General features: G+C 50.2%; 9 protein-coding genes across 9 annotated transcripts; 3 read left to right on the forward strand and 6 right to left on the reverse strand.

The window, feature by feature from the left end:
• Positions 1-124: 124 nt before the first annotated feature.
• N7447_006258 (DEAD/DEAH box helicase) lies at positions 125-3,467 on the reverse strand (the record flags this gene model as incomplete). Its single annotated transcript, XM_057230520.1, has 9 exons — positions 125-156; positions 217-331; positions 442-862; positions 955-1,401; positions 1,463-1,624; positions 1,672-1,843; positions 1,897-2,365; positions 2,415-2,597; positions 2,661-3,467. The coding sequence occupies 9 exons, from the start codon at positions 3,465-3,467 to the stop codon at positions 125-127; spliced, it is 2,808 nt and encodes a 935-aa protein (XP_057085610.1).
• A 476-nt stretch (positions 3,468-3,943) lies between these two features.
• Positions 3,944-4,208, reverse strand: N7447_006259 (uncharacterized protein; the record flags this gene model as incomplete). The annotated part of the gene is made up of 2 exons (XM_057230521.1): positions 3,944-4,065; positions 4,106-4,208. The coding sequence occupies 2 exons, from the start codon at positions 4,206-4,208 to the stop codon at positions 3,944-3,946; spliced, it is 225 nt and encodes a 74-aa protein (XP_057085611.1).
• A 1,545-nt stretch (positions 4,209-5,753) lies between these two features.
• On the forward strand, positions 5,754-10,700 carry N7447_006260 (DNA-binding E3 ubiquitin-protein ligase SNT2; the record flags this gene model as incomplete). The annotated part of the gene is made up of 3 exons (XM_057230522.1): positions 5,754-6,020; positions 6,125-6,293; positions 6,349-10,700. The coding sequence occupies 3 exons, from the start codon at positions 5,754-5,756 to the stop codon at positions 10,698-10,700; spliced, it is 4,788 nt and encodes a 1,595-aa protein (XP_057085612.1).
• Positions 10,701-11,427: 727 nt separating this feature from the next.
• On the forward strand, positions 11,428-12,718 carry N7447_006261 (NAD(P)H-quinone oxidoreductase; the record flags this gene model as incomplete). The annotated part of the gene is made up of 3 exons (XM_057230523.1): positions 11,428-11,452; positions 11,659-12,017; positions 12,092-12,718. The coding sequence occupies 3 exons, from the start codon at positions 11,428-11,430 to the stop codon at positions 12,716-12,718; spliced, it is 1,011 nt and encodes a 336-aa protein (XP_057085613.1).
• Positions 12,719-14,679: 1,961 nt separating this feature from the next.
• pdeB (3',5'-cyclic-nucleotide phosphodiesterase PDE2) lies at positions 14,680-17,701 on the forward strand (the record flags this gene model as incomplete). The annotated part of the gene is made up of 2 exons (XM_057230524.1): positions 14,680-14,860; positions 14,916-17,701. The coding sequence occupies 2 exons, from the start codon at positions 14,680-14,682 to the stop codon at positions 17,699-17,701; spliced, it is 2,967 nt and encodes a 988-aa protein (XP_057085614.1).
• A 938-nt stretch (positions 17,702-18,639) lies between these two features.
• N7447_006263 (Rdx family protein) lies at positions 18,640-19,412 on the reverse strand (the record flags this gene model as incomplete). The annotated part of the gene is made up of 3 exons (XM_057230525.1): positions 18,640-18,791; positions 18,904-19,078; positions 19,266-19,412. The coding sequence occupies 3 exons, from the start codon at positions 19,410-19,412 to the stop codon at positions 18,640-18,642; spliced, it is 474 nt and encodes a 157-aa protein (XP_057085615.1).
• A 1,035-nt stretch (positions 19,413-20,447) lies between these two features.
• Positions 20,448-21,295, reverse strand: N7447_006264 (uncharacterized protein; the record flags this gene model as incomplete). The annotated part of the gene is made up of 2 exons (XM_057230526.1): positions 20,448-21,013; positions 21,076-21,295. The coding sequence occupies 2 exons, from the start codon at positions 21,293-21,295 to the stop codon at positions 20,448-20,450; spliced, it is 786 nt and encodes a 261-aa protein (XP_057085616.1).
• A 517-nt stretch (positions 21,296-21,812) lies between these two features.
• N7447_006265 (uncharacterized protein) lies at positions 21,813-22,034 on the reverse strand (the record flags this gene model as incomplete). Its single annotated transcript, XM_057230527.1, has 1 exon — positions 21,813-22,034. One exon carries the CDS (start codon positions 22,032-22,034, stop codon positions 21,813-21,815), a length of 222 nt encoding a protein of 73 aa, XP_057085617.1.
• Positions 22,035-22,453: 419 nt separating this feature from the next.
• N7447_006266 (uncharacterized protein) lies at positions 22,454-23,119 on the reverse strand (the record flags this gene model as incomplete). Its single annotated transcript, XM_057230528.1, has 2 exons — positions 22,454-22,718; positions 22,782-23,119. 2 exons carry the CDS (start codon positions 23,117-23,119, stop codon positions 22,454-22,456), a joined length of 603 nt encoding a protein of 200 aa, XP_057085618.1.
• Positions 23,120-23,904: the final 785 nt, after the last annotated feature.

Consider the following 23,904-nt stretch of genomic DNA (forward strand, 5'->3'; position numbering starts at 1 on the left):
TTCATGACCTTTGATTTTGGGTATACATAATAACAAAATCCAATGCTACTAGCCATAGCCATAAAAGCCCTGCGGAAATAACGCTCGTATCTATGCAAAATGCCAAAAAAAAACCTCGTGATGTTCATTCCTCCACCTCCATTTGCATCTCTTGCTCTAGAAAACAGCACCCGTCAGTATATCTCTGAAACAAACTCTCTACAAAGTACAACATACCCCAGATCTTAATCGCATGCGCAATAATCGTCTCAGCCTTAAGCAACAATTTTGCAGCATACCTCTCCGCCTCTGTCGGATAGAGTTGACTTTTTTGCGCTTTGCGAGGATTTGCCTAAACACACCAGAGACGTGTTAGTAGACGATCACACACGCACATACGTAGTCTCCAAGAATACATGTAAAAACAAAACAAAGCAAAGCAAAAAGAAATCCCAAACCCACCATCATAAGAACAGGAACCAAATCCTTCGGCTCAGCCTCGGCCAAAGCCCTCAAATTCCTAAAACCATTATCCCTAAGCAACCTCGCGGTCCAACTCTTAACAAAAGTAACTTGCGCCATCTCGAGCAGATCTGCGCGCGCACCCGCCTCAAGTCTATCGCGCATATGATCCAACACGGCGGCCATCATGCCCCAGTTCATGCGTTGGCAGAATTTGACAATGCCGGCGGCGAAGCCATGACATTGCTGTGCTAGGGATTGGACTGTGCCTCGGCAGATTTTGTAGCGGTGTGCTATTGTTGATATGGGGATTTCGTTGCTTAGATCGCGGAGTTGGAAGGCAGTGTAGGCGCGGCGGTAGATTCGAGCTTGGTGTATTTGGGATGGGGTTGTTTCTTTTAGGGAGGCGCCAGATTGGACCCTGGATGGGGTGTTAATTTGGGTTTTGGTTGAATCGAGAGTGTGTAGGGATATACGGAGGAGGAATGGAGTAGGAGGGAGGAGGAGACGTACATTGTGTTGACGAAACCTGGTTGGACTCCGACGAATTGCAGGGCGCGGAGACCGCTCTCGTCTAGCCTGTCTAATTGATCGCGGAAGATCTGCCAGTCGATGGGGGTGTTCATGGCTGCTTGGAGCGGGGTGAACATGTAGAAGATGTGCATGTCACCGTCCATGACGAAGGCCTGTATTGCTCTTTTCAGCTCTTCGTGAACGAATAGGCCGTCTTCGGGTGAAAATGCCGAGGCCACGACTGCCTGTCCTAATGGTGTGGCTTCGTAGGATTCGTCCTCTCGGAAGATAAGAAGTTCTTCGTCGACTAGTTCCTGGAGAGCGGATCTCATGATGGTGTATGCGATCTTCTTGTCTAATGAGCGGTAAAGAAGCGTACACCGAACGTATTCTTTGATTGCCTCGCAGCCGGATACCAATCCTGTTGCCACGGCCTCGAGTAAAGCCCTTTGGAGTGTGAGCGAACGATTCGATAACAGTAACATAGGGCTGGATGAGAGATACATACCGCTTAAGGCCTCTTTTTTCCGGTGCTAGGCAGCTCTCAATAGCTGGCATGTCAGCGTCCAACAGATCGCAAACAGCCTGCATATCAGCTTTCACGCAGATGAGATAAGTTTCGCCGGCGTCATCCTTGCCTTTACGGCCAGCACGGCCGCACATTTGACGACTGCTTTTGTCAGCTTATACTCCTCATTCCAGGGAGGGGGCACATACAGCATAGCCGGGCCCACTAGTTCACGGCCCATGCGCGCACCGTTGATGATAACTCGTCTCGCTGGGAGGTTTACACCAGCCGCAAGGCTACATGTGGCCACGAGGACTTTGAGCACACCCTGGTCATAGGCCTGTGCAATTAGCTCTCTCTCTTCGGTGGTCATACCAGCATCTAAGTGGTCATTAGTAAGAGTGAGAGTTCCATCATGGATGTCAAATACTAACTGTGAAATCCTGTTCCTTTGATAATTGTTGTCTCCAAAGCTGGGTCCAGCCCACAAGCGAGACTCCGTAATTCTGCGAGAAGGTCGAGCCGCTTATTCAACTCTTCGGGCTCCGCTGGCGGCATCGCTTCACCGATAGTCGCAGCATGAACCTGGCATGCGTTACGGCTACTACAAAACACCAATGATCCAAACCCAGCGGCTGCAGTTTCGACTGCTAGCGCTACCATAGCATTTGTGGCGGAGTTGGCGAGCTGCTTGAAGGTAGAAGGTTCAATGATTCGATGGGGAGGGATGGTGTCGTGCAAGGACGCAGCAGCAGTCAGCTTGGATGCCGTTTGGAACAATTGCCTCGAGGTTGCAGCTGGGTAGATTCCATTCTCGTACACCAAGTATTCGTCGATGGGTATTGGTCTGTATGTGGAGATGTAGAACTTGGCATTCATCCATTGTGCCAGCATCTCGGTATTCTGTAGATCTGTTAGAGTAGTTCACCAATGGATTGAACCATAGACTCACAGAAAGCGTGGCACTCATTCCAATAATCTGGATATCCTGCTGCAATAACAGTAACTTCGTGACCATCAATTCCAAGAGATAACCCCGGTGTTCGTCATCGAGCATGTGTAACTCGTCGAGAACCACGACTCCCAATTCTCCAATGCTACACTCTTCGATTGCGCTGTTTATCAATGAATTGGCCTAAGAAAGTAAAAAAAAAAAATCAGAACTCTGCAAGCAACACTGAACGCCAAGTGTGCATACCTTCTCTATTGTACAAACGGCAATATCCGTATCAGCCCAAGTGGCCGTCGTCCGACTTCCACCAAAGAAGCCCGTCACTCTGATATTCTTGTGCAATTTCTTCCATTGCCGAGGGAATTTAAAGTCTTCTTCATCATCCGGGACATTTCTCTCCACATCTTGCACAATGCGTCGCATCCACTTGAGCTTCTCTTGAACCAAAGCAACATAAGGCAAAACCAACAGTGCTTTACGCCCTGGGTTTTCAATAATACGTTTCAAAAGCAGAACATCCGCAACAAGGGACTTTCCACCGCCCGTGGGAGCCGTATAAACCAAATGGCGTTCACCAGAGAGCAAGCCCCTCGCCAGTAGACACGACGCCTGCCACGGGTAGATACTTCTAACACCGAGGGCGGCAAAATTGGCCGTGAGCGCGGGCAGCAAGCCATACTTTGGATTAGACAGGGAGAGCAAGGGGTTCTGGCTGGAAGGCGGGGCAGATGCAGCCACAGCCTTTCGAGGATCGTCCGGGGATGGCTCCGCGCCCGCGCCGAGATGAATCTTGCTGGCGGTAAAGCGATGGACGGGGGCGTTTAGTAGATCCCGGGCAGATGGCAGCGGAATTGATTCCAATATGTCTGGATTGACATTTTGGTGAGAGAAAGTAGCTTGCTTTACGGTTGGATCGGGTGAGATATCGGGAACCTGCTCTGTGGACTCTGTCGGTCGCTTCTGTCCTGCCACGGGCGCTACATGATACGCTTGTCGACGAGCGATATCAATGGATGTCTGGAACCGAGACTGGACTTGACCCGATGTCGACATGCCTTTTAACGCCGTTCAGCCATTCATCTGGTGAGGGGATAAAGCCAGAGTTAGATTTATTCCAAATTGGCCATCTTTCTGAATTTTGAATGTTTGTTTAACATATCATGTTGTTTTCCTATGTTTTTGTTTTACCTACGCTTAGTCTTTTCTGCCTGAGGCACTCGCAGATTATATCAGCGGCTATGTTATTCGCTCAGACCACCAGGGCACCTGGGTTGTCTTAACTTGATGTCCCTGAGAGCGTTTTCAATAATGTACGTATTGCGGAATTATTACTCTTATTGCATGCTTTCATGCTTTGCATTAGACTGTATGTTCCGATATGGTAATCCCTTGTTTGGGAACTTACTAGATCATACTTTATGTGGAGGCTCAATGTGGATGCCGTTCCTCCAAGCCCTGAAGCCCTTATTATTATCCGGTAGAAGCGCACAATGATCTAAAATTGATATTTGCCCCATGTCGACGGATGCCTAGGAACAACTGGCGCAGTTTTGTCCAATCTCGTGTGTCGTCGGAGCCGAGTGTCGGCTGACGATCTCTGGGGCCAACGGCAATGGATCTGCCTCGCGGCTGGACATCGTGGCATCCGAACCTACATAACAACGTAAATGTAGAACTAGGTTGACACACACCGGGGAAAATAGAAGAATTGGGGGGGGAAGCAAATATTCCAAATTTGGGTGTCCATGCTGAGGCCAGGTACAGAATCTGAGACTCCGATCGGGGAGGCGTCATAACGACTGTATGAGTCGCGCGTACCACCTATGCATTCGGATTAGCATTAGCCAGATTACGAGGTTTCAGTAATTATGGCGATAACACGGAATTCAGTGCGTGGAATGTGATATAGATCATCTTTCTCTTCAGAAAAACATTACAAGTTGCCACCGCAGGTTTCGATATCAAGAGAGAACACCTTGCCCATGTTGAACCGTAAAGGTGACTTGTAATTGTCGGGGTGTTTGGATTCCTCGGAGGTCTGATCGCCGTATATATATACATATATATCCAACATCTTTTCTCAGGTTCAATTTCATACACACTACACAAATCATAAAATTACCCGGTCCCATGGGTGGATTTCCCAACGGAGTAGTCCGGCACGTTATACCTAAAGAGACCTTTATGGCAAATCATCCTCGGCCAGTTCTCGGCGGATCGATCGTCATTGGAGAGAAGTTTAATTACCTATGATACTACCTATAATACTATAATACTATAATACTATAATACTATAATACTATAATACTATAATACTATAATACTTAACTCTGATACTCTGATACTCTTGCATATGTATTTTCCAACTCTATCTGTCCCACAGTGTACTATACCTCTATAGAACCCCCCTTTTGCCTCTCCCGAGATAATGTGTTTGGTCGCACAGGATCAGGCGAACGGGGAAAAATCACCAAAATAGCAAATAGTATAGACGTACAGGTCATGTATTGTATTTTTTTTTCCAATATCAGTCCAACTCCCTTGAGCTCCAGACTTTGAAAGCCCATGAGTTCTGATTATACACGTTCCGCATACGGATATAACATTCCTCTCTCTCTCTCTAGACCGAAGGAATAGCAAGGGAGGTCCAAGGTCCCATGTTCTCTTTAGGCGTCATATTAACATATTGGGACTAGGGGCCAGGTCGGGATCTTCGACTCTCTCTTTTTTTTTTTCTTTTTCCCCCTTCCCCATTCCCCGTTGGGCTATATCGTCTCTTTTCCCGCTAAATAACTTTTGACCCGCTTCTCCCGACCCATCCCTCCCTCCACTCTATCTACTCTTCTCTCTCTCTCTCCTTCTACCCTCTCTATCCTTCTATTCTCCCCTATTCAATCCCTTATATTCATGTAAGTTCCTATTCTTCATCTCCCCTATTCTTCTACCCCATATTCAGCTTCGATTGTTATTAGGCAGTCCCCTATGTTATTCATGTTCATGTTCATGTCTGTTCTTGATATCGGAAACGCCCTTCAACCCCTGCAGAGAATAAGATCTGACACGGTCCACTCTTTGTCTTTCCCACTTTTTTGCTTTTCCCTTCGCAACTCCCTTTGAAGTTCTTCGCGTCTACCGGATCCCAAGCCCATCTGCCCACCTACCCGTATTTTGAGATTTTCTCTTCCTTTTTGCATTCCAGCGTGTCCCGCACTTTCAAGGAATACGGGTTCCCCAACTAATCCGTCACAGCTCCCTCTTGGGCTTTATATTTCCACTTCTCTCAACTTCTACTTTGTTCATCATTCTCATTCGCCAGTGGATGACTAAAAAACTCACTCAATGACCACTCCCAACTCTCCGGAGGCAGTGGCCGATTCGGCTAATGGCTCCGCCACCGCGTATGGCACGCGATCGAGAGGTCGTAATGCTCCCCGGCCAAATTACGCCGAGGACCGTGACCTAGACGCGGACATCGATCTCTCTGCACCAAACTCAAAGTCTGCCAAACGGCACAGTGGCGTGGCACTCAACAACATTGTCAATGGCGCTAATGGCGATGACAAGACCTCGACGCAACCAAAAAAGGGCTTGCCCAACGGTCAGAGCGTAAATGGATCGGCAAAAGATGCCATTCCTGGCACCTCTTCATTTTCTGCCAGACCTGAGGATGCGAATGGATCTAATTTGAGAAAACGCAAACAACCCGCCAGCACGCCAAATTCCACCCCCAACTCGGGTTCGGTGAAGAAGATCTTCACCTCCCCCCAGGCGATGATGAGGGGGGTTATTTCACCAATATGGTGAGTTTCGAAAACCACGGGCCCTATCTGCAAGATGGCCAATTAATAGCCGACGATGGCACCACTTTTGCCCTCAATGGTTAGTCCACACATCCTTTAATGTGATCATTATGAAACTAATAAATTTTTTATAGACCATGTTTATTTAATTTGCGAACCTCCGGGTGAGCCCTATTATTTAGCCCGCATCATGGAATTTCTTCCATCCAAAACCAAGCCGGGTGGCTTCATTGAGGCTATGAGAGTCAACTGGTACTACCGTCCACGAGATATCCAGCGTCATTCCCCCGACACTCGGTTTGTTTTTGCTTCAATGCACTCCGATACTTGTCCTCTTTCTTCATTACGGGGCAAGTGTGAAATTCGACACGTATCAGAAATTGAGGACATTAGCTCTTACAAGAAGACGAGGAACTGTTTCTGGTACGACAAAATGTTCGACCGATATATCCATCGCCTTTACGATGTCATTCCGACTAAAGATATCATTAATGTTCCGAGCAACGTCAAAAAGGTTCTCGATGAACGCTGGAAATTCATTCTTGTCGAGATCGGCAAGGGGAAGGAATTGACGGGTGCCGTCAAGACGTGCAAGCGATGCCGTTTATACGCCGCAAACTCCGAATCCGTTGACTGCGCAGTTTGCAATTCAACATATCACATGCACTGTGTACGACCCGCCTTGACCAAGAAACCCGCTCGAGGATTTGCTTGGGCTTGTGCCGCTTGCAGTCGCGCCCAAGAGCGCAAACTCGAGGCCCGCAATACACCATTAACTGGCAGCATCCGAACAGATGGCGAAGATGTGATCATGGAAGAAGAGGAAGAAGAGGATCCTTATAATCATGCGAATGGTATAGCAAACGGCACCTCCGCCAGCACTCCTGCAGCCGAGGAAGATTCCATGCCTCAGCCCGCAACCGTGGAACAAATCGCACAGGCCAAAATGTGGCCTTACCGATACCTAGGTATTCACTGCCGTGTGGAGGATGCTCTGGACTACGATGATCGAATTTACCCCCGAGCTAGCTCACGTCTAGGAACTCGACACCAGGCATTGGTTCCCGCTTGGCCAGGCCGCGCAGTCGAATACGTGAAGCCCCTTGATGGGAAGAAGAAATCAAAGGCATCCGGTGGCAAAAAGGACGGCAAGCTCTCCAAGGATGCGCAGGCAGCAATGGAGGCTGCAAAGCGCGAGAGGGCAAACCGACCGCCGTGGGTTCAAGATGAGCCAGCGGGCTATGTGCATCGTGGTCTGGATGAACCGATCACAATCAACGGAAAGCAGGTGCGCACAGCCGAACTTCAGTTCAAAATGCCCGAGCCCGATCAGATCCCCGCCCGCGGTGAAGATGATACACCAGGCTCTCATTTAAGCGTTGAGGATCGAGAAAGGTTTATCGACGACTACATGCGCCAAGCCAAGGAACTGGCCCCTGGGATTGGAGTGGAGAAATATTCCACGAATTTCCTCGACAGAGCCCTTGCACTTCTTTACTCTGAGAGCTTCGATATTCAGGCTGCTCTTGCTAAGCTGAAGAAAACCAACAAGTACAAGGATCTTAAGGAGCCTCACATTCGACCCGAGGAGCTCAAGCTATTCGAACAGGGTGTCGCCAAGTATGGATCCGAATGGCGCAATATCATGAAGCATGTCAAGACTGTCCATATCTATCAGATCGTCCGTTTCTACTACATGTGGAAGAAAACCCCAAGCGGTCGGAAGATTTGGGGCAGTTATGAAGGCAGACGTGGCAAGAAGGAAGTACGCCGTCACAGTGTAATTTCGTCTAAACTGGTCGACGACGTGGCCGATGATCATGATGATTCCGCCTTTGACTCCGAGAAAGCGATTGTCCAGAAGCGTGGGTTCCATTGCAAGTTCTGCTCCACCCGTCATTCACGACAGTGGCGCCGTGCGCCCCTAGTTCCACCAGGCACCGTTATTCCATCCGAGCCCTCAAACAAGAAAGACAAAGGCCCTATGCTCACCGTTGCGCTCTGTCTGCGCTGCGCCCTGCTATGGCGGAAGTACGGGATTCAATATGAGGATGTTGACGAGGTTGCAAAGAGGATTGCAAGCAGCGGTAACAAGTCATGGCGACGCCGCATCGACGAGGAAATGCTCGCGCAACTGATTGTAGCTACCGAAACCCCGTTCATGATCACTCCTGCCACAGCAACTACGGCTACTGCCATGGGTATTCCGCTTGATACAAACCCTCGACTCTTGACGGATGGAAAAGTGGATGGAAAAGTGGAAGGAAAGGTGGAAGGAAAGGTGGAAGGAAAGGTGGAAGGAAAGGTGGATTCGACGAAAAAGAAGGCCAAGGACACCCCCGCACATTCAGCCGCGACGTCTGTCGAGCCTATGCCGAAAAAGAAGACGGTCCCCGAGAAGGTGGTGGAAGCTCCCCCGATTGTTCCCGACCCGCCAAAGGCAAAGACTCTCCCTTGTTCAATCTGCAACCAAGTTGAACCTTCGGGCGAAGAGCACCTTTCATGTCGGGATTGCCGTCTGACAGTCCATCGCAATTGCTACGGTGTCCGGGATTCGCGTGCCAGCAGTAAATGGCTATGTGATATGTGCTCCAACGACCGCACTCCGTCTATTTCGACAAATTACACGTGTGTTCTTTGCCCAGTCTCATGGACTGAGCACCACCTCATGGAGACGCCTAAGAATAACTCCCGGAAGAAGACTGAGCGTGACAAGGAAAAGGAGCGCATGGAGAAGGAGATGGTTGCTGAAGCTATCAAGCTATATCGCCAGCGACAGGAGGCCGTTGGCAAGCCTGTCGGTCCTCGAGAGCCCCTGAAGCGTACTGCAGGCAACAACTGGGCCCACGTGCTTTGCACCCTGTGGACCCCGGAGTTGAAGTACGGCGATGCAGAGGAGCTTGAGCCTGCGGAAGGATTTGGATCTATTCCCAAAGAGCGATGGCGCGAGACGTGTAAGGTCTGCAAGTCAAATCAGGGCGCATGTGTACCATGTAGCTTTGCTGGCTGCAATGCTCACTTCCACGTGGGCTGTGCTTTTCAAGCACACTACCGGTTCGGCTTCGATATAACACCCGTCAAGAGCTCACGCCGCGACAGCATGCGAGCTATCCGTCTGGGCGAAGATGTTGGAGCAGCAACACCTGCTGTTTACTGTCCAAATCACAACGTGCCGACTGTTCTACACGAAATTGGTGAACAGACAAACCAGAACCATCTAAATGCTCTCCAGTTGTTCGCGCAGACATACAAGCAGGCCGATCTTACTCTTACTGGAACCGTTCGCAAAGCGGCGTACATGCATCATCAATATGCTGGAGCTCCGCCACATCCTCCCACAAATGCGAACCGCCGGGCTTCGACAAGTACCACGCCAGCTTCCAAGGATACCAAAGTTCAACTGGTTCTGGATGAGGTGACTGGAGACCCCATGGACATCGATACCGACAACCATGTTGCACCGCGACCGGCTGCTGCTGGTGTGGAGACTAACCGCAAATGTGTCCGTTGTGCCACCGGCTTCAGTCCCAGGTGGTGGGCTATTGGGCGACGACCTCCCATGGCCAATGGCTCAGGACACCCTCACCATGCGCCTCAAGGTGGCTTCCCTCAACACAATGGCGATCCTTGCGAACTGGTGTATGAATGTCATAAATGCCACTTGAAGAACCCCGCGCCTCCTCCTCCGCCGCCTGTGCCAGAGCCTACGCCTGACCAACGGCCTTCGCCTTACTCTGCTCAACGTCCCATGATACCCACTTCACGAATCCCCGGTCATGCAGGCCATACATTTTTGCCCCACCCACATCCACACCAACACCCGCATCCTCCTCCCCCTAGTGGTGTGCTTGGGCGACCGATGGCTCCTGCTCACCCACCCAGCGGACACCCCGGGCCAGGGTACACTGGGCCATACGAGCAACACCTCACGCCCGACGTCAGTCTTCGCAACGGCATGTCGCCATCTACTTATCCCCAAGCACAGCCACCTCCTCATCACATGAATAACTATCCGCCACCTCATCCCGCAGGACCACCGCCGCCTCAACACTATACCAGCGCTGGGCCGTCGGGACCGCCGCCACCGTATTCTACCCACCAGAGCCCGTATGGCCCTGTGCCCGCCCGCTCGCCGCATCTTTCGCAGCCACCGCCGCGATCATATGCAGCGTCCGCATCCCCTCCAATCGTGCAAGCGACGACAATCAACCGGTCACCCCAGAACTCATTGAGTGCACTCAATGGGGGCCCACCTCCTCGCATGTACTCTGTCGAGCGTGTGATAGGAGCTCCCTCTCACTCACCACCGGTGACGCAGGCACGTGTTAACCCACGGGGGGCCACTGCCACCCCTCCCACTCGACCGGAAGATACACCACCTTCCCTGATGGGCGGACCACCAAGCAGTCGACACTCCGGAGTCAATGGCACAGCGGCCGGGACCGGAGCGAGCGCAAGCCCATCGCTGAAGAACCTTCTCTCATAACGATATCCCCACACGTGCTCATAATCGAGTTGTATGATAGTGACCTATGTCCTTTCCTGTTTGCTTTTACTGCTACTGCATATGCATGCCCCGGCATCCCATGAACAAAAAGTGTGTCTGCGGTTGGGTCTTCTTTCTCGTGCTTTTCTCTTTCTTTTCTTTTTCTTTCCCCTTCCAGCCACAGATATCCCGAGCCTTTCTAGCCGGTAGATCCACCTGTCGGTCACCATCTTTCGCACTAGGGGGGGGGGTTTCTTATGTCCTTGTTTTTTTTTTGCTGGCGTCTTGAATTACGGCACCTGGGAAAAGTCCGTGGAGTCTGCTATGGAGCGGTTGGGGGGCTTGATATGGTCGAAAATCATGGATTGCATGGAGTAGGACTGGCCATTTTACGATTGATATTACCCATTACCCATTATTTCCAGCTAGATGAATTGATTACCATTGCTACAACTACGTCTTCTTTCTAATTCTTCTACATATCTACTCGGTTATCCGGCATGGACATGGATTATAAACCCTGTCTCAACGAACGTATGTGGATCGCGGAAGCTGGTGATGCTGACAAATGCCGATCAAGCTGCCCAGGTGCCGCGGGCCCGGGCGGTACCTAGGCAGATGAGGTCAGCTCGACATAACTGGATGATAGCTTCTAGGGATATAAAGAAAAGTACATTCTGCAAATATTTGAATACAAAACAACCATTGAACACTGTAAATATTCAAGATGAGTGACACCATGCGAGCTATCGGTAAGTGAACGTGGGGTTGAAGACCATCCCCCCACCTGATATTATCTACACCACTCACCACTGGAAGCATTGAGGATCATACATGGACCAATATCAACCCACCTGCCCTCCAGGGCTCCTTTCACTGCCCTCCTTGCCCTATTTCCTCTAACTCCATACTCCAAATACTCTATACAATGTCAACTCCAAAACTAACAAACCCCCAGGCATCAAGGGCGGCAAAGGCCCCGCAACAAGCCTCTTCATCGACCAGATCGCCAAGCCAACCGCCACAGAAGGCCAAGCCATCATCAAGATCCGGGCCTTCGGCCTGAATCGCATGGACCTACTCCAGCGCGAAGGCCTATACCCCCTCCCACCCCAAGCACCCCCAACCATGGGCGTCGAGTTCTCGGGAGTGATCGAGAGCTTCGGACCAGACGGACACGAAGACTTCAAGATCGGAGATGAAGTGCTCGGTCTTGCATACGGCGGCGCCTACGCAGAGTACATCTGCGTCTCGACTCATATGCTGGTCCACAAGCCTAATCAGCTATCATGGGAAGAGGCAGCCGGAGTACCAGAGGTACGCAGATGCAATCAATCATGTATCTTCTCTCACGGAATGAACCATCACTAACCGCTAGCCACCATCCACAGACCTGGATTACAGCCTCACAGGCTCTATTCCTAATCGGCGAATTCCGATCCGGCCAAAGCGTCCTCTGGCACGCAGGCGCATCCTCAGTCTCAATCTCAGGCATCCAACTCGCCAAAGACGCCGGCGCAAAGGCCATCTACGCAACAGCCGGCTCGCAAGAGAAAATCGATTTCCTGGAAAAGGAACTCGGCGTGACAAAGGCCTTCAATTACAAGACTCAAGACTGGGCAAAGGAGATCCAGGTCGCGACATCTGGCGCAGGCGTCGATCTAACCGTCGACTTCATCGGCGCAACATATTTCCAGGGTAATCTGGACGTTGCGGCGCGCGACAGCCGTATCGTCTTGCTAGGCCTTATGGGCGGCGGCAAGTTGCCTGATGGTGTCAATATTGCGCCGTTGCTGTATAAGCGTGTGCGGATTGAGGGGAGTACGCTGCGCAGTCGAGATCTCGAGTACCAGCGGAAATTGCGGGATACGCTTGTTGAGCATGCATTGCCGCGGTTCTGTGATGGGACTTTCAAGGTTTTTGTTGAGAAGGTATTTTCCTTTGAGGAGATTGAGGAGGCGCACAAGTTGCTTGAGAGTAACACTACGAAGGGGAAGATTATTTGTGTCTTTGAGTAGGGACTTGATATACACGAGATACATATAAAAATATGTACATGTAGATATGCAGATAGTATATGTTTTATGTATGTTTTATGTATATAATCTGACAATCAAAGCCAAGAGATCGACAAAGTAGAAAACGCCCCAGTTGCAGAATACCGACTTGACCTGCATGCCAAGTGACTTGGTATACGCAACTAGACCTTGTGAAAGTGTGAAAATACTACCTCTATCCCTGGTGTCGGTGATTGGTCGGGGGTTCCTCCCAATAGGCGATCAGCAAACCCTGGACGAAATTAGGCGAGCATAAGCCAGCCATCTATGCCTGTCATATACATGTATATTTTACATTTCGCATTGGAAGTACAATACATGTATGACCTAACTAAGATTCTGGATGAAGAGAACATTATGTATGCTATCATCAGTGTTAGATTCTTAACATTTCGAATTCTTTCAACACGGCGGTTTGGCCGAGTGGTCTAAGGCGATTGACTTGAACTACCTATGTACGATATCAATTCTCTTCGGAGGCGCATGTTCGAACCATGCAGCCGTCGTCAATTCTTTTTATAAAACTCTTTTTTTAAATTAGTCTTAAAGCGACCGGCCATATGACTTTCAATATGATACGGGGGTGTTTTTTTTTTCTTAAAAAAAAATTGGCATTGATCTATATTATTCGAGATCACGCTCAAACTATCTGAAACTTTCCGCATTGTAGATTTAAATTGTATACAGCATTGTACAGTAATAATTGCAGATCCAAGTGGAGAAGAGTCAATGTGAGATCACCTCAGATTATTTGGCTTTCCGTTAGATTTGGCCCATTTTGGCCCCGAATGGGCCCAAACGTCCAATCCACTTTACTTTTTTTCTTCGATTCTGCAAGTATTTTTTATATGTAATGGTAATAGGTATAAAATACTTGGCTAATACATGAATAAAATGTATATAACCTCTACATACATCTAATACTGTATGTAGACTGCATCGCCCCATGCCCAGGTGGACTACACCTGGGTGTTACAGAATCTGCGCTTACTAACCCTTCTAGAAAAAAAAAAAGAAAGGCGTCATTGGGTCCACTGGTTACAGAGGCTCTGTCAGAGAGGGAAGAGAGAAAAAGACTGGATGATATAGTATATGGGCTTATGTATTTTAACTGCCTAAAAAGCATAGCAAATTAGATACCAACATCTATACCTTGAATAAGCAGAATACGTGGACGTACATAAGATTACTTGAGGATCATCCCGTCCCGCCCCAAGGCCTTCTGGAAGGAGGAAAGAAGCCCCTTCCCCGTGTTCGCCCCTCCTCAGCTTTGGCTGTTTTTACTCTCTCGATCTCTTCTACACTTTCTCTCTCTTCTCTTCTTCCTTTTCTTTGTTCTCACCGCTACACGCTAACACACATTCCACGGTCATGTCAAACTGACGTTTCCTCCCTTTTCTTCACGGCAATTGGAAACCCCTTCATCCTCGACTCTTTCATCCCATCGCTATTCCGAATCCGACTCTGGGGTGGGAAAAAGTGGGTTGCGCTATCTAGTGCGACAAGTCTAGGCTCTGGGGGTGTCTCGGAACCTCCAGCCCATAACGCGACTCGGACTGCTTCGCTGCAGGAAACAACTCCATTGTTCGATTCGGTGAACTGAGAGCTTGCTTGCCGACTGCCACTCCTTTTCCCGACTTTCTTTGTGCCGATTAAAGTCGGACCTCTCCCGGTCTTCCATACTCCCCCATCCTCGCCGCTCGTTTTTCTCTCCCTTCCCTCTCAAAAAACCGCTCTTGTTCCTCGGACCTTCCGTCACCCCCTCCAGCCGAACGCCTCGGTCTTCGCCATTTAAGCCATATGCGAGCCAGGACTGATCCGACCGAATCCTTTTTCTTTTCTTCGTTCCGATTGAATTCTTGTCGGTTCCTGTGATTCCGGCGACACAGCCTGATCGGGGTCGTTCTCAACCTTCTAACGCCATGTTTGACCGCGTGGATTGCGCGGGTCTCTACATCGATGACCGAGTGCGGTCGGAGAGATGGGTGCGCAGAAATTCGATCGATGAATTAACGATATCGTCCGAGGGTTCTTTCACAGCCCCCGAAGAACCGGAGGCCCTGCAGGCGGATGTGGAGCAGCTGTTAGGAGTGTGCAACCAAGGTAGGCTCTGCAGACTGTGCTGCGTTTGATCATTGACTAACTCCCGTTTTTGCAGTTTACCTCTGCCACAACGGTTCCTCCTTTGCCACTAAGCTAGCCGAGCTCAGCGACCGGTCGGGCAGCGAGTGTAACCCAATTTTTGCCTTTCTCGAGGTGGACTTCAGCGGCGAAGAGTCGAATTTGGCCCGCCGAAAAGCCAGTCGCGCCTCGTGGTCAGATAACGCTCCTCCATCGCCGGGCTCCATCCACCGCACCTTCACATTCTCGACCCAGTCCGAAGAAGCACGGGGCCTCTCACTTATATCAGGTATCTCAAACGATATTCAAGCCCAAGAAGGGCCGAATTTGGTCATCCCTATTGCTATCTTGCGTCTACCTACTCCCGATGCACCCAGCGACAATGCGGTTACCAGCCCTACCAGTCAACCTTCCCAAGGACCTATCACGATGGAGCATAAGCAGATCGCCCGCTGTCTTGATGCCGGTGCCGTGGATGTCTTGACCACTCCGCTAGATCGGTCGCGGATTCAAGCGCTCGTGGTTCATGCCTACCGTACCCGTAAAGCAGCCCAGAGAGAGATGACCCGATTTCTCGCACGGAGAAAGCAACGAAAGCTTTCTTGGGTTGGTGTGCATGATGAGCAGCCGTATTCTTATCTAAGAGAAGCCATGGTTTCAAAGCTCATGAAAGGAATTTGCAACCCAGAAGAAGTCATATATGATGAATTCCAGGAGCAGGATCTCAATGTTGACCCTACGCGTATCCCTTTTATCAAACAGCAGGTAGGCAGTTGGAATTTCTGCGCTCACGAGTTTACCGAGGACGAACTGGTCTTTGGTGCTTGCGAGATGATACAGCATGCTTTCGCCATGCCGGGACTGGATACTTGGCGGTTGACCTCCGATGAGTTGCAAACTTTCCTTCTCGCCTGCCGCGCCGCCTATAACTCCTTTGTGCTTTACCACAATTTCCGGCACGCGATTGATGTGCTGCAATCCGTATTTTGTTTCCTGCTACACATTGGTGCCTTGCCTCCATATGCACCTATTAGTCAAGTTTCTGTCTTCGAAACTCCCATTACCTCCCTTCTCACGCCATTCGACACCCTCACCCTTCTTATTTCAGCCATTGGCCACGATGTTGGCCACCCAGGTGTCAACAATTTTTTCCTCGTCAAACTCAACGCACCTCTTGCTCAACTCTACAACGACAATTCCGTCTTGGAGGCGTTCCACTGCGCCGCCTTCTCCCAGATTTTGCGTCGTCACTGGCCTGCGGCATTCAAGGACAATCAGCTGCGAAAGCTCCTTATCAGCTCTATCCTGGCTACAGACATGGGTGTGCACCAGAAGTTCATGCAGCGAATGGGCTCATTCCAAGAAAAGTTTTCCGAAAACGACCGATCTGTTGATGGCTGGAAGCCACAAGATGTCGACATGTACAAGACCCTCGTTTGTGGATTGTTGATCAAATGTGCCGATATCAGTAACGTGGCTCGACCGTGGAAAGTTGCAAAGAAGTGGACGCAAATTCTGCAAGAGGAATTCGCCAACCAGGGCGAGATGGAAAGGGAGGTTGGAATGGAAACTGCGCTGTTCGGTGGGCCACCCGAATTAGGGAACATCTACAAACTGGCTACCGGTCAAATTGGATTCATGTCAATATTCGCCCTGCCGCTATTTGAAGGCATTTCCGACCTTCTACCGCAGTTGCAATTCACCACAGACCATATTCGTCGCAATCAGGCACAGTGGCAAGAACTTGCTAATGAGGACCTGAAGAAGAAAGGTCTGCCGATCGAGAAACGGCCCGAGATCACTGTTTCGCCTCGCTCCCATAGCCCTGCAGTTACTGAAAAGCTGCTCCCCGCCCCAGGAGATGACACAACCGATGAAGTCACATCTCCCGCGAGTTCAGACTCTAATGCATACAACGAAAACACCATTCAACCTGTCGTGTCGCCAGACACCACAGGTCCTCAGATTGAGATCACAGGAAGTCCCCTTCTGCCGGCGGCTGAAATGTCATCTCGGAAGTCTTCTAGTGCTGTGCCGGAGCTTTCTTGTTTCTCCATTCCAGGAATCCCAGAGTCTGCCCGTGGGTCTATTTCGACACAGCTACATAGCCCCCTCACAGAAGCAAACCCTAGTACTGAGGATCCGGCTGTTCTAGCCGCCGTCTTGTATGCAAACGCAGCCTTCGGTGGTAGTCCTTCATCAGGAGCAGCGGGGCCTGACCATTCTTCGGGGCCTGTTGAGAGACCAAGCAGCTCGCGCCAAGGCTGTCCACAGGGCTCTCAACGGGGCTCCCAACGCCATCATGCGCACAACAGCTCATCTGCTCGCACGGGTTCTAATCGCAATAGTTGCACACGGACGCAAAGCACCTACAGCAACGCCATGACACCGATCTCTCCCGCCACCAATGCTTCGAGCTTTTTGGCTGTGGATAGCGGCGACGAAAAGCGAGTCTCCGGGGAAAGTGCTGCGCAAAGTGATCTTGGAGGACCTGACGACAATAGCACACGTCCCAGCACAGCGGACGCGTTCCCTTCAGGTGTCTCAGAGCCCGCAGGCAGTTACAGCCCTGGTCGTAGCTCTATCCTCGGCCGAGGTCAAACTCGGTCCGAAGATGGTGCCAACAAAGACTTCTCCAGGCTGGGAGCCTACGGAACCCGCAGTCCAACCCAGTCGACGACTACCGGCGAGAGCATCAAAAATGAAACCCCACAAGCGGATGACTCTGCTGCTCCCCGTAGACTTCCTAAGCGGAGGAGTCGGCTTCGACTTGCTTTTTGGAAGCGTCGCAACCATTCGCACGAGGTCCGTGGCGAAACCTGATCCCTGCCATCCTGGTTGGTGCTTTTGGGTTTGAGCCATCACTAGCTGTGTATAATGCTGCCATGGTCTTATGAACATTTCATTTTGCAATGAGGCTTGAAAACCACGCTGGTGTTCCATGAATTGACGACTCGGCCAGTCGAAGAAGCCGGACTTTGAATTTTCTTTTCCCACATTGGCTCTCCTGGTCACGACTCTACGAAGTCGAATAACGATACCTTCTTACCTTCTGCTAGACATCTGAGTTTTGTCTCGGACATGAAAGCAAATGCAAAGTTTGTCTGAGCAATTCCAGCTTCAAGACAAGATGCCTATCCTCTCTCTTCCATTTGAGGCTGAGAGTCACGCTCTATCATGTATTCCTCAATGGATACTGGCATCGGTGTCCCGCTACATCTATTCATCTGATTATTTGCATCGGGCTCACCCTCCTACTTCTGTGTCATGACCACGAATATCTGTTTTCTTTTATCCTTATCCTTGCACCTTCATTCATCTCTCTTTTCTTTTTTTTTTTTTTTTTTTTCTGCCCTTGTTTGATCTTTTGGGGCGGTCTTCTGTCTTTGTTCTAGAGTTCCAACGGCGTTTTATCTCTTACAGGTGCGGGCTTTCTTTGGCTCCATATTCGAGATCTTTACAACCTTGGATAGTCCTTTCTCTTTCTCCCTGTTCTGGATCCTTGTCTTGTCTTTTTCTCTCTCTTTTCTTTACATGGACTCTTTTGTTAGACTCTTTCCGCTCTGCGTGATAATGAATGTGATGTGTACAGTGAGGTTTTGAATTCTTGTTCTCAAGGCTTGTAACAGGTGTATTTTCCAAGTAATATGTGTAATTCTAGCATTTATACCAGCATGGTCTAAAAATGAATTTTCTACATTAAGCAGGTGATCTAGTATACATACTTGTAGATACCAAGTAAAACCACCACCCAATACCTACTACTGACAATCCTCACAACCCGCCTTATCCTTACCCCCCTCCTCTTTCTTCTCCTGCTCCCCTTGCTGCTTCTTCAACGCCCGGTCCGTATGTCCCAAATCTCTCTCAGGAGCAATAACATTTCGCACAAGTGACTTGAGAGCTTTGACTTCTGAGGAAAGGAAGGAATGGTTAGATAAAATAGCTTGACTATATAGGTTTCCTTTGCCATGCATAGAACAGCAATTAAACAGGAAAGGATAGAAGGAAAGAGGAAAACATACCAGGGAATCCCCCATCACGCTTCCGATCCCACAAGATAATATCCTGCGTCGTGACCTCCCCTTCGCTATTCAGCGTACCATGGCATATCGTTACTGTGAACACGCCGCCGGTTTTCGGGACGAGGGCGACTTCGCCGATATCTGTGTTGAATGTTGAGAGGAGCTCTTGGGCAAACTGTGATTGTGTTAGTATGGTGTTTATATGGTGAGGTTTATATATGTATTATATTCATGGTTATGGTCATGGTCATGTTGACAATGACAGTGAGTTGATACCGAGTTTGATACATATAGATATCACCAAGAAACCAATCACATCTCTAACATGATAGGTCAAAATAGGAAGAAAGAAAGACACATACGTATGCGGCCCGGAGCATCCACCGGCACTGTGTGCAGAACTGGATTGAGATGCGGGGGAGATGGAGGTTCGCGGGTTCGACTTTGCCTGTATCATCGGGCGTTGAGTCCATTAGAGGTAACGGGGTCGGGATAGTAGATTCGGCCATGATGGGGTTTGCGTGGTGCGATTGGATGGGTTACTTGTGTGGCGTGTGGAGTGCCTGGGCTGACGGTATATATGCACCCTATACGTACCGGATTTTCCCTGGGGCTTTCCTATTTAAGCTGCCGCCGCTTTTATGAAGGCTCACTGAGTAGATGTCAGCACGGGCTCAGATCATCATGCTCAGATCAGTCACGTGCCGGGTGACTGATACTTAGTGCTGATGCTCTCTGATTACTCAGTGATACTCAGTGTCCAGTGGGTAATGACAGAAATCTGGATGAATCAACATGGTATTTTTGGTGGTATGCAACTCTCTAACCTAGCAAAATATAATAACTAAGCAATTACACCCCGCGCAAGCTGGAGCCCCAGGACGAGGATAACCCGTGCTCAGGGTACTGTGACCTGTCGTTCATTACGGGGCTTTTGTTGTATGAGAGTTTATCTGTTCCCGATTGTGAGGCATAGATTCGTGGGTCGGAGAAAATGAAGATAATTAGTTAACTAGATATATACATTATGTAAGGCTATATATATTGTGTCATATATGGCTGGATTTGCAGGGAAAATCATGTACAGGTTAGATGCTGAAGGAATGGAAGATAGCATAGTCAGTCAAGGCCTTCTTATTATATATCCCGTTGTTCTTTTACCCTAGTGATATATATATATTCTACTAGCTCACAGTCCCCCCAATAGTTCATAACATGTCTTACAGCGAGTCTTCGTCAAAAGTTCCTCATCTTTATTAACTTTAATTATCAATAAGAAGGAGTGGTCTGAGAGACGATCAGGAATAATCATCTCATCTATCTAGTTCAGCAAGTAGTCTTGAACTTTCAAGGAGGATTCTTTAGGGAGAAGGTCTTTAGCCATTGAAACGAGTAACCTTTCGGAGCTAGACTGAAGGAGGCGGGTCTTTGAGCGGTAAGCGCGAGAGGGTAGTTGTGACGGGATCTTGAGGGACCTATAGCCTAAAGAGAGTGATTTTTACGGGTATATCGGCCTCAATGATAGCCTAGAGATAGGGGTAAAATCATAGTAACTGGTCCAGTAAAGTGTGGACCCGGCTCTCAGCCATGACGCGGACACCGATGCAGCGTTCCCTCTCTACCTTCACGACCAGTCCCTCCCCAGTGGAAAGATCAGTCTCTGGCGGGGCGTTGTCTGCGCTCCTCTCAGTTGCAGCTGATGTCAAGCGCCTTAACACCTCGTCAATCGGGTTCACCCCCGGTGAGAATTCCATCGATGACGGGGTACTGAGTGGGCTCAGCCTAGTCAAAGCTGAAACCAAATCCCTCTCTACCTCCTCGAGCCGTTTCTCCCACGTGGCAATATGAGTCTCTGGCACGGTTTCGCGCAGGAAGTCGGTCAGCCCGCCGACCACCTCGACTGAACTAGAGACGGGGGCCGGACTTTGTTGTTCTTGTTGTTGTTGCTTCGAGGCAGTCTCTGGAGAGGGTCGACGGATTCTGATAAAAGAGTATTGTAAGAAGGCGCCGTCGTCACTGAATCGGCCACGGCGGTCTCGTCGATCCATGAGAACCACCCAGCTCCCCGGGGGGATCTCCCTGAGTCGGACTCGGGACGGGTCGTCGGGGGCTAGCTCGTCATCGATAAATCCAACGGGGATTGGCCTGACACCTAATTGATCTGGCCATGACTGGAGCGGCGGTGGCCCCCGGGGCGGCGACGGGGGTCGTCGTCGTCGTCGTCGTTATTGTCGTCCTTATCGTCCTCGTCGATGGAAGCGAGTGACGAGAACGCCCCATGATATGTAACTCGCAAGATGGCTTTGTTGGGATCCGAATCCGGACCTAAGGACCGGAGGTATACCAGGAATCGGACAGCGAAGCTCTCGGCGTTTAACCCAGTATTATCCATGGAGTAGTAGCCGCTGTACCCGGGACGAGCAGGGTGGACGACGTGGTGGTCTGTAGCTGCGTCCCGGACATCTTCGCGCTAGGGGCTGATAAATGTGAACAGATGGATCATGGGAAAGACTTGAGCGCCCGAGGTGAAACTAGAACCTAAATTCGTCGTCGAAGATATTGCTCGAAATTCGTGGCCGCGTAAACCGTTTAACAAAGCGGAGGTCGAATGGATGGTTCTCAGCCGGAGCGACTCTAAGTCTTCTCCTGATGCCCTCGGCCACAGTCGCAGCAGCTGTGAGCAGAGATAAGCGGAGGCATCGTCGCTGTTCCGGTCCGGCTGCTATAAGAAGCAGAGCTGTTAGAGGGCCGTGGACTGTGCCAGGGCCGCGGCGAGATCACTAAGGTCTGATTCTCCATCTTCCTCATCTCCCACCAGCTAGAATAGATTGACGCAGAGGCTGAGCGCAGACGCACCTTAAAGTTCATCCGATGTAATAGCGGCCGCGATCACGCGAGGCGGCAGGTTTCTAAACACCACCTAGTTGAGGTGACGGCATCTCGTATGCCACGCGCAGCATATGACTGGAGATCTGGGAGGAGCCGAGCCTCTCTGGCACCTCTTCGAGCCGCTGTCGTAGCTGCTCGCGGAACTGGGTAAGTACTTGAAGGTTAGCGAGCGCTTCTTTCTCGAGGGGAGCGGAGGCGGGCTCCTGGGTGAGAATAAGTAGATCATTAATGGTGCGGATCATGCCTACGGGGTCATTTTGCGGCGGTTAGTCTACTATGGTGTAGCCTGCCAGATCAGGCGGGGATTAGGTGGCGATCTTTGAATGTCTGAAGTCTGTTCGAGAGATTAGCAGATGTGATCGATATGGGTTCACCTAGAATAGCGCCAGAGATCACCTTCTGAAGATGTTCGAGCCGGATCCTCCAGCTCTGGTGGCCAGATATCTACCATTATTCCCCCTGTCAGCACCTGTAAATCATCCGGGTGAACAGACGTACACTCTAAGGCTACCGCATCAGCCAGCGGCCTCTCCTCTAGTTTAAGGATGTAAAACGCCTCTTCTAGGCCCGACTAGTAGTAATACTTCGATACCCACTGCGAGATTGATAACAGCTCTCGAGGCCGCGGGCTCACGAGTATAACATCGGGCTCCTTTTCCGGCTAGGGGTCTTCGACGGGATCCCAGCCGATTATCTCGCCGCGGTATTCAACCTCAGCCATGTAGTTCATGGGGAACGTAACGATGCCGTACTTAACGCCGCTGTCGAGGTCGGAGATGTCGAGAATGACCAGGCCATACTCAGTGTAATCGGCCCGGAATAGCGTCGATAGAGGCTGAAACTGGACGTCGCCGGGGCGGGTGCGGTTATCGCAAGTATCGCGTAATAACGCCAGCAAAACACACGTCGCGGTGAAGGGAAACTTACTGGGCGCATCAACCCGCCACGGCAGCGGGGGTTGTTGTTACTCTGGCTCCCGCCGCTTATACCAGGGCACGAACGGGGGCTGCGCGGTGTCGGGCACGCTGGGCCGCTCATGAATCGGAGCCTCGTGGCCCTGAGACCGACGATACCAGTCCTCCGCGAGCGCCCTCTCAGCCTCCAGCGGCGCGCGGTTCGCGGGATCCGAGAGGATTTCGGTCAGCGCAAGGATGTCGGTCACCATACAGTGCACTCGTCCCCAGGATATCTGTGAGTTGTATTTATCGTGGTGCTGGCGGTAGGCCACGGCCAGGGAGCGGCTGGCGCCGCCGGGACCGACATTGGCGACGACGGCGAAGAGGAAAGAGCGAGGGGTTCTGGAGTAGAGAGTCGTGTGTCCCAGCATAATAATTGTATTCCTTGAGCAGCTGGGGGGAATATAAGAAAGAGAAAAAGCCAGCAAAAGAGGGGCTGGCCTTGGCCAAGAGAACTGTTGGTGAGTTTCCGAGCATATCTTAACTTCTTAATATAGTTCCAGAATGTAGAGATTTCATATTTATCTACCTCTAGTAGACCTGTGTTGGTTTCAACTGGTAGTTTAACTTTGATCAGCCAGAATAGACCATAAGTTAAGCCTCAGAGATCGTCGGTCTCAAATTGCTGGCTAATCGCTGTTCCCCTTGCAGCAACTGATCACCACGGCAAATATGCATATGACACCTAGTTATCGGCATGGCTGGTCACCCTCCTTCTGACGGGAATAAATAGATATGGTAAACCTACAAAGTCCAGGCTGTAAAATCCACCAGAGCCAAATCTCCCGATGGCGATGGAAAATCTCAAGTTTCTGCTAATCTCCTGCCTGATGGTTGTTGGGGTTCATTGCGAATCACTCTTGCCCCCCAGGCAAGATCCATTTCATCGCCCCCCCAACACAAACCGAAGCAGAATCACCACCTGGAAGCACCCTAGCCATTAGGAAGGCTCCATATCCTTCACACAACTGTTAACAGAGTTTGTTTCGGCCGCATACCAAATCTTATACCGGACCACCGATTCATTCGGACACCCAACCGCCGCTGTCACCACCATTCTAATTCCGCACAACCCTAACGACAAGATCTTCACGTATCTGGCAGTAAACCTAGATGCAATTCGATCCGTTCAATCCTGTTAACTGGATGCCCTCAA

Source organism: Penicillium robsamsonii (genome assembly GCF_028829455.1).
Source record: "Penicillium robsamsonii strain IBT 29466 chromosome Unknown utg000003l_segment0_segment0, whole genome shotgun sequence".
Lineage (NCBI taxonomy): Eukaryota > Fungi > Ascomycota > Eurotiomycetes > Eurotiales > Aspergillaceae > Penicillium > Penicillium robsamsonii.